The sequence below is a fragment of the Cynara cardunculus genome, unplaced genomic scaffold, assembly GCF_001531365.2.
Source record: "Cynara cardunculus var. scolymus isolate 2C unplaced genomic scaffold, CcrdV1 Un_Scaffold_1147, whole genome shotgun sequence".
Taxonomy (NCBI): Eukaryota; Viridiplantae; Streptophyta; class Magnoliopsida; order Asterales; family Asteraceae; genus Cynara; species Cynara cardunculus.
Window position 1 is genome coordinate 28169 of NW_020200689.1, and position 13256 is coordinate 41424.

General features: G+C 32.8%; 2 protein-coding genes across 2 annotated transcripts in view; both read right to left on the minus strand.

Moving 5' to 3' along the window:
- Window positions 1-5484, minus strand: part of LOC112502254 (cysteine-rich receptor-like protein kinase 10) — an 8400-nt gene extending 2916 nt beyond the window's left edge. The window contains exons 1-5 of the mRNA XM_025106121.1: window positions 4704-5484; window positions 3365-3571; window positions 3166-3287; window positions 1516-1726; window positions 728-965 (exon numbers count right to left, since the gene is read on the minus strand). Of these exons, the coding sequence (XP_024961889.1) occupies window positions 728-965; window positions 1516-1726; window positions 3166-3287; window positions 3365-3571; window positions 4704-5484 (1559 nt within the window). The remainder of the gene's footprint in view (window positions 1-727; window positions 966-1515; window positions 1727-3165; window positions 3288-3364; window positions 3572-4703) is intronic.
- Window positions 5485-10849: 5365 nt separating this feature from the next.
- The window catches only part of LOC112502257 (cysteine-rich receptor-like protein kinase 10), a 4894-nt gene continuing 2487 nt past the window's right edge, over window positions 10850-13256 (minus strand). The window contains exons 3-7 of the mRNA XM_025106123.1: window positions 12732-12942; window positions 12403-12640; window positions 11820-11923; window positions 11251-11279; window positions 10850-11176 (exon numbers count right to left, since the gene is read on the minus strand). Of these exons, the coding sequence (XP_024961891.1) occupies window positions 10877-11176; window positions 11251-11279; window positions 11820-11923; window positions 12403-12640; window positions 12732-12942 (882 nt within the window). The 3' untranslated portion in view covers window positions 10850-10876. The remainder of the gene's footprint in view (window positions 11177-11250; window positions 11280-11819; window positions 11924-12402; window positions 12641-12731; window positions 12943-13256) is intronic.

A 13256-nucleotide genomic window follows, 5' to 3' on the forward strand; every position in this document is an offset into this window, starting at 1 on the left:
ACATCTATATTTGAAATTGTCAAACCCTAAACTTCATTGATTGTCATAGCAAAAGTTAAGTTCAAAGGAAAACTTTTTTTTTTTTTAGTTTGAAAAATCACTGATAGAATATATTTTAATTTTAATTAAAATAAATTCTATCAAAAATCTTTTTTAAATGTAATTATTTTTTTGTAAATGTAAGTACTTTTTTGTTATATGTGTTTAATTTTATCTATCTAAATACTTTTTGGTTCAAAAAATATTTAGGGACTTAATTGTTCAAAATATGAATGTTTATTGGGGGTTTTTTTCGGATTTTTTTTCATTATTTTACCACTTTAACTAGTTGTACAAGTCATATGAATGTATCCAACAGGTTTTAGAAATGTCCAAGAAGTTATGTAACATGTTTTAGATTGTCCAAGGACTTATTTGTTCCAAAAATTGTCCAATGAGTTATTTAACATGTTTTAAATTGTCCAAGGACTTATTTGTTCCAAAAAAATTGTCCAAGGAGTTATTTAACATGTTTTGAAATGTCCAAGGACTTATTTAATCCAAAAAATTGTCTAAAGACTTAATCATTCCAAACACTAAAGTCCATTGGGTTTTTTTAGACTTTTCCCCTAAACAAATAAAAAAGACTGAACATTTGGTACTTTACCCGAAATAAAATTAAGGCGGATTTTGTTGCATTCTGATATATTTTGCTCGTTAAAATATGCATAAATTGAGAAAAACTTACTATGTTCCAACAATTCGATTAGTGTTTACGTCAATTTGATCCACTCCAATGATTCTCGCAAGACCAAAATCTGAAATCTTAGCGTTCATATCATCATCTAGCAAGATATTGCTAACTTTTAGATCACGATGAATGATTCTTAGCCGCGAATCTTCATGTAAATAAAGCATTCCTCTTGCAATCCCTCCGATGATTTTATAACGTTTTGGCCAATCTAAGTGCCCGCATCTGTTTCGATCTGTAATCAAGAAATCCGCATTAGATTCAGTTGTAACGTTCAACAACGAACTTTAAAAATAACTTGAATCAATACAACAATATTCGTTTTATAGGACGCCTAAAATATCTAAGAGTCCTAATAAAATGATTTATAGGACTTAAATTTATAGGACCAAACCAAAAATCGTCCTATCTAAAAGTGTTACAATAGTTTTATATGACGTTTTTAGGCATTTTCACAAGTTTTTAGGACGTTTTTAAAATAGTGTCTTATTAACTATTTTATACGACACTATTTTTAAAAAAATGTCTTATAAAAAGATGGGTTCGTAGTACACTTCTAAAAAATGTCATAAAAAATAGCTCATGGAACACTTTACTTTAAAAATGTTATCAAAAACCTGTTAAAACGCTTAAAAAACATCTTATAAACCTGTTGTAACGCTTTTAAATATGATGTTTTATAGTTTGGTCCTATAAACTTATATTCTATAAAGCATTCTATTAGGACGCTTAGACATCTTAAGGTGTTCTATAAAACCAAATTTGTTGTAGTGATTTTTGCATACCGAAAAGAAAATAGTCGAGGCTTTTGTTGGATACGTATTCATAAATCAGTAATTTCTCGTCTTCATCGAGGCAAAACCCTAAAAGCCTCACGAGATTTCGATGTTGAAGTTTCACCATCAAAATGACTTCATTTATAAACTCTTGTGAACCTTGGCCAGACGACTTTGATAATCTTTTTACAGCGATCTCCATTCCGTTCGCAAGAACACCCTGTAAAATATTTTATATTCGGTAAATACGTATGAAATCGTTTGTAAGTTCTTGGACTATATATACGTAACGATGTTGATCTAGATTTAATTTATTTTGATTATTGATATAACCATTTTCTTAGTAAAATGTCCCCAACCAAAAAAGCTTCGTCCCAATATAAATGTCCATATTCCTATTTATGGTTGTCCTAAAATAAGAGTCTAGTTTCAAAAATAGATAACTAAATTTCCAAATCTACCCTTATTTGACTTAATAAGATAGATGAATTAACGGGAAATTCTCCACAATAGTCATTCCTGACTCCCCAATTCATTTTATAGCTGTTTTTCTACTCAAGTTGTTAAATTGTTACTTAGAGCCTGTTTGATAGTTACCGAATGATTTGGTTCAGTGATTAAGTGATCAGAATTATTAAGAGCCTCTCACGATATAATGCAAAATGAAATATAATTGTTTGATAATTATTTACAATGGATTTTGGGTGCTGAACAGTTAAGGGAGGTCCAGGATATAAAATCATTCAAAGGATTTTAGAACCATTAAGAAAGAGATCTTTTTTTTTTGGCCAAACAAGATTCACCTTTTAACGATTCAGATATTGCCTCTTAATGGAACTATTAAGTGGTAAACAAACAATCTCTTACAAAAATCTTGACTTTTTCAATCAATTATGTGAAAAGACACTTATAAAGTGAATCGGAGGGGATAAACAATGGCTATTTTTGACAATTTCTTTAAATTAAATAAGGATAAAGTTATCAAGAGATTACCTAAAGAGGGTTGAGTTTATGTGAGAGCAGCCTTTTTTCGTGAAATCATTTTTTTACACTTGAATCTTTACATCAAAACGTTGTGAAGGTAAAGAAAAGTCGAACCTTCACAGCAAAAACATTGTGAAGATTAGCGTTTTGCTGTGAAGTTTCAAGTGTAAAAAATGGTCTTACGGATCTTACGAAAACAAACTAGTCTCAGATGATCTCAAATCCACCTATATATTAAATATATAATAGCTATGCATGTGGAAAAACTGTCGACCAAATCATTTTTGAAACGAGGAGACTATTAAAATACTACTTACAAATTTTTTGAAAATGGGGCGCATGGCCCCCACCATCTTTCCACCCATATGGTAATGGAACCGGCCACCCATAGAGGAAAAGTCAGCTATTTTCTCTATTCCAGTCTAATTTATAAATATAAAATATAAAATATAAATATAAAAATAATTAATAATTCGTTATAATAGAAAAACCAAACCGAATAACCCGAATGAGAAATTATAATCGAACGGAAAAACCCAAAAACCGAATAACACGAAATTCATTTATTTCCGATGTGTTATTTGGTTTCGGTTTTTTCTGATACCCCTACTTTGATTTCACGTTCTAGAAAAAGTAAACAAAATGCGTAAAAACGACGAACTTCACAAAATGTACCTTGTAAACCGGACCAAACCCGCCTTCCCCGATCTTGTTTTCAACGAAGAAATTCTTGGTGGCCGCTTCGATCGTGGCGAGATCAAATTGTAAAGAATGTACCGATCCCATTCCCATTTCAACTATATAACAAGAATACAATTGAGTCAGTATATCACACTCAAAAGTAGAGTTTGTAAATGGATGTATGCAAACGTACCTGATCCAGCTTCTGTTAAATTAGCACTATGCTTTTGATTTTCGGTCATTAATAGCGACGAAAATGCGTTTCCGGTCTCTTTTTTCGTAACGTCACTCTTTCGTTTTTTTGCAACAAAAAACCAAAAGCTGATAGCGATTAGCCCAATAGAAACACATGCAGCGGAAACGATGATAGGAATTATTTTTGACGCGTTTCGCTTTCGTCCTGCATGCATGAAGATCGTTACTTGTCAAAACAGAAATGTTTAAACGTACTTTCATTTAGTTTCTATTTTTATAATACATACATTAAAACGACATATTTAAAGGTATACGGTTTGGATTTTTTTTGTAACGATCTATAGTTTGAAAAATGTTTATTTATAGAGCGTACTTTAAAAAACTTAGGAGATAATTTGGTTAGAGGTATTAGGCAGTAATCAGTGTGATTTTACATAACCATTCAATGTAAAGATGTGCAGCTGATATGGCCCGTGGGTCACGACCTCAGGTTGCAGCAAGAGTCACATGAATCAATGTGATTTTATAGTAATTTTAGTATAAATTTACATGAGATTCGTCAGTTTTCTTATTTTCTTATTTGCTTACTGTTCTCGTATTAATCTGATTCTATAAAAATTTATCTCGGTTATCAAGAGTAAACGTTTTTTAAGTAATTAAAAAATGTAATAATTATATATTTATCAAACTGTATAAATATTTCATTAATAATCACCTTAAAACTTATTAAATTCGATTGTGCCTAAAGTTATTTGGATTTTGCCATCATTTTTATTAGTTCATTTACTTAAATACAATTTTTATTAAGATAGGTGTCAAATTCATTAAAAATATTCTAATAAAAAACAAAACCATGTGGTTGTTTGCATGAAATTATATAGTTTTTTTTACTATATTTATATTATCCTTTATATAATATTGTAATAAAATCAATTAATTAATTAAACGCTATTAAATCGTCTTAATCCGCCGGCTTAACAAAATAATCATAATTAAAAAACTAAAAAAATACTGCGGTTTTCCGATGAATCCAAACCCGCTTTCTGCTGGATCAACCATTTCAACGGTCGGGTAAATGACCTAAGAGGTGTTTGTGATTGCTTATTTGAAACAACTTATGTTTTTTTACAGAAGTTTTTATCAACTTACTATAAGTTAGAATGATTTAACTTATTAAAAAACTCCTTGTTACTGGTTTGACAACGGTATAAACTGTTTATCCAGACTTTCAAAATGTTTATCACCAGTATCACACCAGAATAAGTCAATAAGTTGTTTTTTTAAGCAATCTCAAACACTTCCTTATAACTCTAAGGTAAAGTTAACACAATCTGTACCTGGAGATGGCGGAGATGGGGCGGAGATCGGCGGAGCACCACCGTCGTTGAGAAAATGTTCATTCGAATATCTTAAAAAGCAATTCGGTGTAAACACTCTTGCCGCCACTCTTCCACTACAGCAATCATGGATCCCAATAATCGTACCGTTTATACATTTATCACACTGATCTCTCGATAAATCCGGCGAACATTGCGAAACCCCGTAGATAGTGAGCAAATCCGGCCCCCAAGTTACATTTCCCGACGCAAATTTCCTAACGGAATCACCGCCGGCGGCCTCCGCTTGTAACCTAGTGGTCAGATTACTCAACGCCTTGTTGAACTCAGAAACGTCGGCAACCACCGCCGTGTTGGATAAATTTCCAGAAATCCAGTTATCAACAACTCCTAGAATTTTCCGATCTGAATAACGAACCATACAATCGGAGTACCAAACCGCCGCTTCCTTATGGTTGTGGCAGGTGCGTCGGAGTGACGGAATCGAGTTTTTGACGCAGTCCTCGCACGGATTCGGCCCGATATTGCCGCGGCAGAGCGCTGTGGCGGTGATGTTGCCGGCGGAGGAGTGGTAAAAGCCGCCGTGGTTTGCGACGTTACCTGGGAGGGAATTGAGGGCGGATTCGAGAGTTTGTTGGTAAGTGGTGGATGTGAAGTTTCCATTGTTTCTGCAAGCGTAGATGCCGAAATCTGGAGCTTGAGCTATGGCGAGATGAAGAGTATTGATGAGGAGTTGAAGAAGAAGAAGAAACAGAAATGGTTTTATGGATTTTGTTTCCATTTTGTTCACAGAAATGTGGGAGATTTTCTGATTTCTGAATCACATTTTTGGAAAGCCCATGCTTTATTGTTTGTATACAAGTCCTGTTGTTGTCAAATATATTGACTATCGTCGTATGGTAATAAGTATTTTTAAATATTTAGATAAATAATTTATACTAGTGTATGGTAATAAAGAGTTTTTGAAAAAGTTAAACTTTTTTAACTTATAATAAGTTGATAAAGACTTTTGTAGAAAAACATAAGTTGTTTCAAATAAGCAATCCCAAACACCCCCTATGAAATAACATCGAAATTTTACAGTAAAATATTGTGAAAATATAAATAATAACAAATCTTTACAACAAAACATTGTGAAAGTTCAGTATTATTTATATGGTCTTATGAGTCTCACCAAAACAATTTGGTCTCATGTAATCTCAATCATGTAATATGTACATAGTATTATATATATGATACCTTGTTTCCAGAACCTTCTAATTCATGAAATATTTGAGAAATCAATGCATCATGTGTTATTTCATATGATGTTTATCATCTATGATTAGAATTTAATGTAGTGATTAATAATATATTTGTTTCACAATATGTTTATTTCCACGTGTATTTGATTCGTAATATGAAACTTTTTTACTTATTTTTTTTGTTTCACAAACACGCTAAAAAGATTTAAAACCAAATACATGTGAAACAAACACATTATAAAACAAAATATGTGTTAATCACTATATTAAATTCTAGACATGGATGAAAAAAGATTGTATGAAATAACACATATTGGTTTTTAAACATCTCACGATTTAAAAAGTTCTCGAAATAAAATTTGTATATAGATTAAATGATTTTGAATAACAAGTAGATGGTAAATGGATCATATCAGTTCGATTTTTATTGAATCTGTACTGTCATTCAAGAATCTATCTATCCAATTTAAACATTAAGGGGACGTTTGGTTTGCAGATTCTGAAGAAAAATGATGGAATTAGAATGTTGAATTCCATTGATCAAATCTATTCTCTCGTTTTATTCATTCTTTTTCACGAAATTAATCTTCAAAATCCTACAAAATTCCACAAGTAAAGAAATTTAACATTCATTAGCAACTACATGGTATTTTGATGGAATGAAATTATTTATTTTCATATACCAAATATGTCATTAACCCAGTATACCCTAATCTCATAAAACTCAATATGACCATATTCGATCGCCGTCGATCTGAATCACCGCCGACTATCGCCATCTGAACCCCCGCCAACCATTGTCATCTGAACCACTATCGACTACCACCGATTTGAATCACCACCGACACTACCGATCTGAACCACCGTCGGCCACCAACGATCTAATCCTTCGTCGATCTGAACCACCGTCGATCTAAACCACTGTCGATCACCGCCATCTGAACCACCATGGACCACCACCAATCAGAACCATTGTTGACCATCATCATTTGAACCACCACGAACCTCCATCGATCTGAACCACCGCCAACTACTACCGATTTGAATCACCGCCAGGCACCGCCGATCTGAACCACTGCCGGCCATCACCTACCTGAACAACCACCGATCTAAACCACCACCAATTTGAACCACATCCAACCACCGCCACCTGAAGCACCACATACCACCATCGATCTAAACCATTGTCGATCGCTGACGATAACCACCGACGAACATCGTTAACCACCAACGATTTGAATAACCACCTATCTGAACCATCGCTGCCACCGTCGATCTAAGCCACGCTGACCACCTCCATCTAAACCACCGTTGATCACCATCGATCTGAACCACTGCCGACCATCGCCATCCGAACTACTACGGACCACCACCAATTTGGACCACCGTGCACCACCATTGATCTAAACAACCGCCGACTACCGTTGATTTATCAACGTCGTTTGGCTTATGGTTATATTTGGGTTGTGTATTTTATATTGTTTTACATATTAAATAATTATTTTATTAAAGTATTTTTAGTTTTAAAAAAATTAAAATTTTTCAAAAAATGACATTTTGGTCATTTACCAATATTTCATATCAATTCCAAAGTTACATTCTGTGAACCAAACAGACATGTTCTAATTTCTTAACAGATTCCATTCCAATATCTGCCAACCAAACAAGTAGTCAAACCTAACAACATTTCATTCCAATTTCTTCAAAAGTCAAATTCCTTTAATAGATTCTATTCACATTCAAAAACATTATGTGAACCAAACATCATCTAAAAGATTTAATACGATTATAGTCGGTTAATTGTAATTCGATAGATGGTTTAATTTAATTCTAATGGATTAAAAAACTATAATCAATAATTGCAATTAGAATATTAAATGAACTTTGGATTATATGTCCAACTCCATATGTATACTTTATTTATTCTTTTCTTTTTATATTTTTATTTTAAAATAATCGATTATTTAAATTTCAAATATGATATCACTTCAAATTTAGGCCTTGTTTGTTTTTTCAGTTTCAGCTCTTAATTATCATTTATATATTAGAAGCTTTATAATTTAGACTGTTTTTTTTCTTTCCAGAACCACTTATTTCTTGAATTACTACGAAAAATAAGTGTCTTTGACCTTTGGTCAAACCCATGTTTATTTCATTTTTTAATAAAAAAATTATTATAATACTTTTATTTCATTAATTGGATTGATCTTACCAAGATGAATAACTTTACCTTTTTGACTATGGGTTTTTATTTTAAACCCACCAAATGCGAATTTTAATATCTAAAAAAATTTGATTACGACAATTCTAACATAAATATAGTAAAAAAAAAACCCGAAACCGATGGTAAAAACCGAAAGCCAAAATTTTCGGGTTAGGTTCGGGGTTAGGGATGGTGATCATCGGCCCGGCCCGATATGTGTATATATAAAAGAAAATACTAACATTAGAATTTAAAAGACTTTTATCTATTTTAGCTCAAAACCACAAATAAGGCTTACGAAAAAGTCTATTTTATTTGTCTAATAATGAAATCGTGATGTTGGTTGTATGATGTTTGAATTGTTGTTTACTTTTATATTGTAATCTAAGATGTTGTTTGTAATTGGTTTGATTATTTTTGAGACATTTAGACTTACATCTTAAAAAAAATTGTAATTTACTTTTAGTTGTGAAAATTAACATATTGTAATTTATTTTAGATCGGTTCAGGTTTCAGGTTCGGATATAACAAATAATGAACGGGGGAACCAACAGTAAAAGGGGGATTTTTACCCTTAACGGGTTCCTCAACGGGGATCGGGGAAACCGCAGGGATCCGATGGGGATCCCCGATAAGCGGGATCGGGGCGGTTATCGGGACGATTTCAGTTATCTGTTTCGGAGACAGGGATACCAATAAACCGACCCGAACCTAGCTCGTTGTCATTCCTATTCTAACGAGACCTATGTTAAAACCCCTGTATCCAAGAATACCAATGTAATAGAGTATTTTTTTTTTTCTGATATAGAAGGGGGGGGGGACCCCTTTTATCAAGAGAAAAAAAACCAAAAACATTAACTCAGACATAGCTCCCTTCTTTTTGGGTGTGAATCAATATCTAATTGTGGGTATGAAAGTGATTTGCGGTAATCAAAGACTAACAGATTAAGCACTCAGGTGGAGGCGAACCACATTCACCAGAAAAGAAACCAAGGCTCCTAAATGAAAAGAAATGAAGAAAAAAGGGAGATAGCAGAGAGGAACCAACCACTGGGGGAGGTTCTAGGCAAGCCGCGTCCCATATTGTTTGGCTCATTAGAAGAACATAGTATTTCAAAATCATCATTTGCAACTCATCAAATTTTGGACTCACGTAAAAGTCCAGGGTATTTCTAATAAGAACTTTTTTTGCGAGTCCCATATATTTTTTTTCAAAAAAAATAAATTATTATTACATATTTATAAATAAATACATAAAAAAGATAGCAAATTGTCATTTTATACCATTTCAAGGTAAGAACTAAGGTTCTTGTTCAAGAACTCAAAAGGGTGATATTCTTATAAGAACCGTATACTTTTTGCTTATAAGAACCGTATACTTTTTGCTTATAAGAACCTTTCATTGGAGATGCTCAAACGGTTGAGGTTACCCCTCGAGGGAAGGGGGGTCAAGATCGAACCTGAGACTTGTCTTATATTTGACCAAAATCATCTCGCTCATTTGCCAATTAATCGCTACACACCGAAGGCTCATGAATTTTAATATTTGTATGGGTAAATTAAAAAATTGTTTTGCATGTAATAAAATAAAATCGTATTCGTGCAATACATACATCGCGATATATCTTAATTCTACAGACGAGAATACGAATATTCAATCTAGATTCATGCTCCGTTTTATTCTCTATTACTCTCAGTTTTATGGTTTTGCATGGTTCAGATAAGGTGATAGAAGCTGTGTGCTTGCAATAATAAGCTGTAAACTTGAATTTCAGAAGATTTTTTAACACATGGGTTCATTGTTTTATAATATGGTAAATATATTAGTATGAACATATACTTGCATATAAATGTATAGTGATCGGATTTTTGAAAATATGACTAAATAACTGAAAATGACAAATTGCATGAAAAAGTAATGTACTTTAACTTGATTCATATTTTGGGTAATGTACTTTCAAAACTTCTATTTTGGTATCTGAAAATGTAAAGTTTTAAAATTTTAAGTATTCAGGTAACCATTTCAGGTAAGTGTTTGGTAAACAGCCCCCAACTCGCATATATCTTCATGCATCTATTCAACTTTTTTTTTTAACATGTATGATGTGTATAACCATAATGTTATAAAAATATTCAAATCTGTATACAACAACAAAGTTCTTTGTTTCAGAGAAAAAAACCGCTCCCCTCACTACAATAAAAATAAAATTGAGTTTAAAAGACTCCAACAGTGTATAAGTATCTTAATAAATTGTTTTATAGGACCAAACAATAAAATGTTATATCTAAAAACGTTGTAATAAGTTTATAAGACGTTTTTGAACGTTTTAACAAGTTTTTTTTAAGACATCTTTAAAATAAAACATCGTATCAGTTAAGTTTATAAGACACTTTTGAGAAGTGTCTTATAAACACATGTTTTATAGGATACTTGTTTTTATAAGACATTTTTTCAAATAGAGATTCGATAAAATAGCTAATACAACACTTTAATTTAAAAAAACTTGTTAAGACGTCTGAAAGAATCATATAAACTTATAACAACACTTTTAGAATGAACATGTATAGTTTGGTCTAATAAAACAGTCTATAAAGACACCCATATATTCTTGGCGTCCTATAAATCCAATTTTGTTGAAGTGCCTCGTTTTGAGCAGATGATAAGTCGGTCTACATCCACCTCAGACCTTTTTCGAGTGAGATATATACTGGGTTTGTTTGGTTTATCACCGTGGATATATTTCAGTGATAAACGATTCGTCTGTTGATCTAGAAACGGACGTGTGGCTTGATAAAACGGGCGTTTTCGGAAGATAATGAGGAGGTGTTGTGGGAGATGGAAGAATGATGGAATGATTGTTGAGAAGGTTCAAAACATTAGCCATATAAGGCCTAGCATCCACATCTTCTTGCACACATAGTAATCCAATATTGATGCATCTCATGACTTCATCTTTACAGCAAGTTTCAACCAATGTTGGATCCAAAAGCTCCATTGCTGTTCCTTCTATCCATTTTCTCCAAGCCTTCAAGGGACATAATCTAAGTATAAATATATGGGTAAATTGCAGAAACAATCAATGTACTCTTTAACAATTACAGTAAAATTAGGTTTATAGGATGTCAAAACTGTGCAAGTGTTCTGATAGACTGTTTTATAGGACATGAGTTTATAAGACCACATGTTAAAGTTTCCTAGGTGAAGGTGTTGCAATAGATTTATAGGACGGTTTGAGCGTCTTAACAAGTTTTTTAAAACACTTTTATTAGCTTTTTTATAGGACACTATTTGAAAAAGCGTCTTATAAAAACAAGTTTTCTATAAAAAGATGTGTTTATAGGACAATCCTCAAAAGTGTCATGCGAAATAGCTAATACGACGTTTTATTTAAAAGTGTCCTAAAAAACTTGTTAAGACGTCCAAAAACGTCATATAAACCAATTGCCACACCTTTATATATGACACTTTAACGTTTTGTCCTATAAACTTATGTCATATTAAACAGTCTATTAGGACACTTACACAATTTTGACGTCCTATAAACCTAATTTTGTTATAATGGAAATAAATAACAGTTATGTGTACATTCCACTCTAGAAAAACCGTAAGATTAGTACTTACAAAATGCGGAAGATCCTCAAAATTATCCTCATTGTAAAAGCATGAACTTTTCTTCCCCATGATGATCTCCAGAACAACTACGCCAAATGCAAACACATCCGATTTCACGGAAAAATGTCCATGCAGCGCATACTCAGGGGACATGTAACCGCTGCAAAAACATTCATGTTTTAACTTGACTATACGTACAAAGAACCAAATCTTTATGATGACAAAAACCCATCGATAATAGTGAAGACGTATCCCTAAAGTTATTTATTTCACATAAAATGAACTTGCAAAGCTTATTCAAGCGACGCAAGCAAGCTTAAAAATGCATCTTATTCCTCAAATTGACACAATTGACTTTTTCTAAGCAAACCGCTTTGACTTTCTCCCAACGTCATACCGCGATTTTACCGATCCCGATTCACCTCAAAACTGCACCCATTCAAAGAAATTCCTGGGCTCACCACTTGCTAAAGCTATGGGGACTACGTGTAAACCAATATATCATTTTATTTGACCATCACACATAATAACAGGGTTTTTAGACCCCACCTTACGTAGGATTTCCTGGGTTTGTTTGGTTTGGTTTTTAGACCGTATTGTTGTATCAATAGGGGGAAAAAGAGGGAGTTCAAGACTTACTATGTTCCGACAATTCTTTTGGTGTTTGCTTGAATTTGATCCGCTCCAACAATCCTTGCAAGACCAAAATCAGAAATCTTAGCGTTCATATCCAAATCGAGCAAGATATTGCTAGCTTTTAGATCACGATGGATGATTCTTAGCCGCGAATCTTCATGTAAATAAACCATTCCTCTAGTAACCCCTCCAATGATTTTGTAGCGTCTCGGCCAATCTAAGTGCCCATGTCTATTTGGATCTACACCGAAAAAAGAACATTAAATTTCATGCTTAACCAAATTCATGTAATGAACTTTAAAAGCAATTTGAATTTTCGTGCTTCTAAATACCAAAGAGAAAGTAGTCAAGACTTTTGTGGGATACGTATTCATAGATGAGTAGTTTTTCGTCTGCGTCAAGGCAAAACCCTAAAAGCCTCACGAGATTCCTATGTTGAAGCTTCGCCATCAAAATGACTTCATTTACAAACTCCTGTGAGCCTTGTCCAGATGATTTTGATAGTCTCTTTACGGCGACCTCCACTCCGTTGACTAGAACACCCTGCAAAATATGTGACGTTGGTTAGGGCTTTGCGTTTATGTCATATGAGGCAGGTTCGTACATATTATAAGAATCATATTTTCATCAATTATTCACGATGAACATCATGATGCATATCATGAATAACAAGAATGCATGATATTTATAATGAATATATTTGATTACGTATATTCATCATGAATTATTTATGCACAGTTAGTTCTCAAAATCTTCAAAATATTTACAGCTACGAACTTTCCCCATGTTCATATATATATATATATATATATATATATATATATATATATATATATATATATATATATATATATATA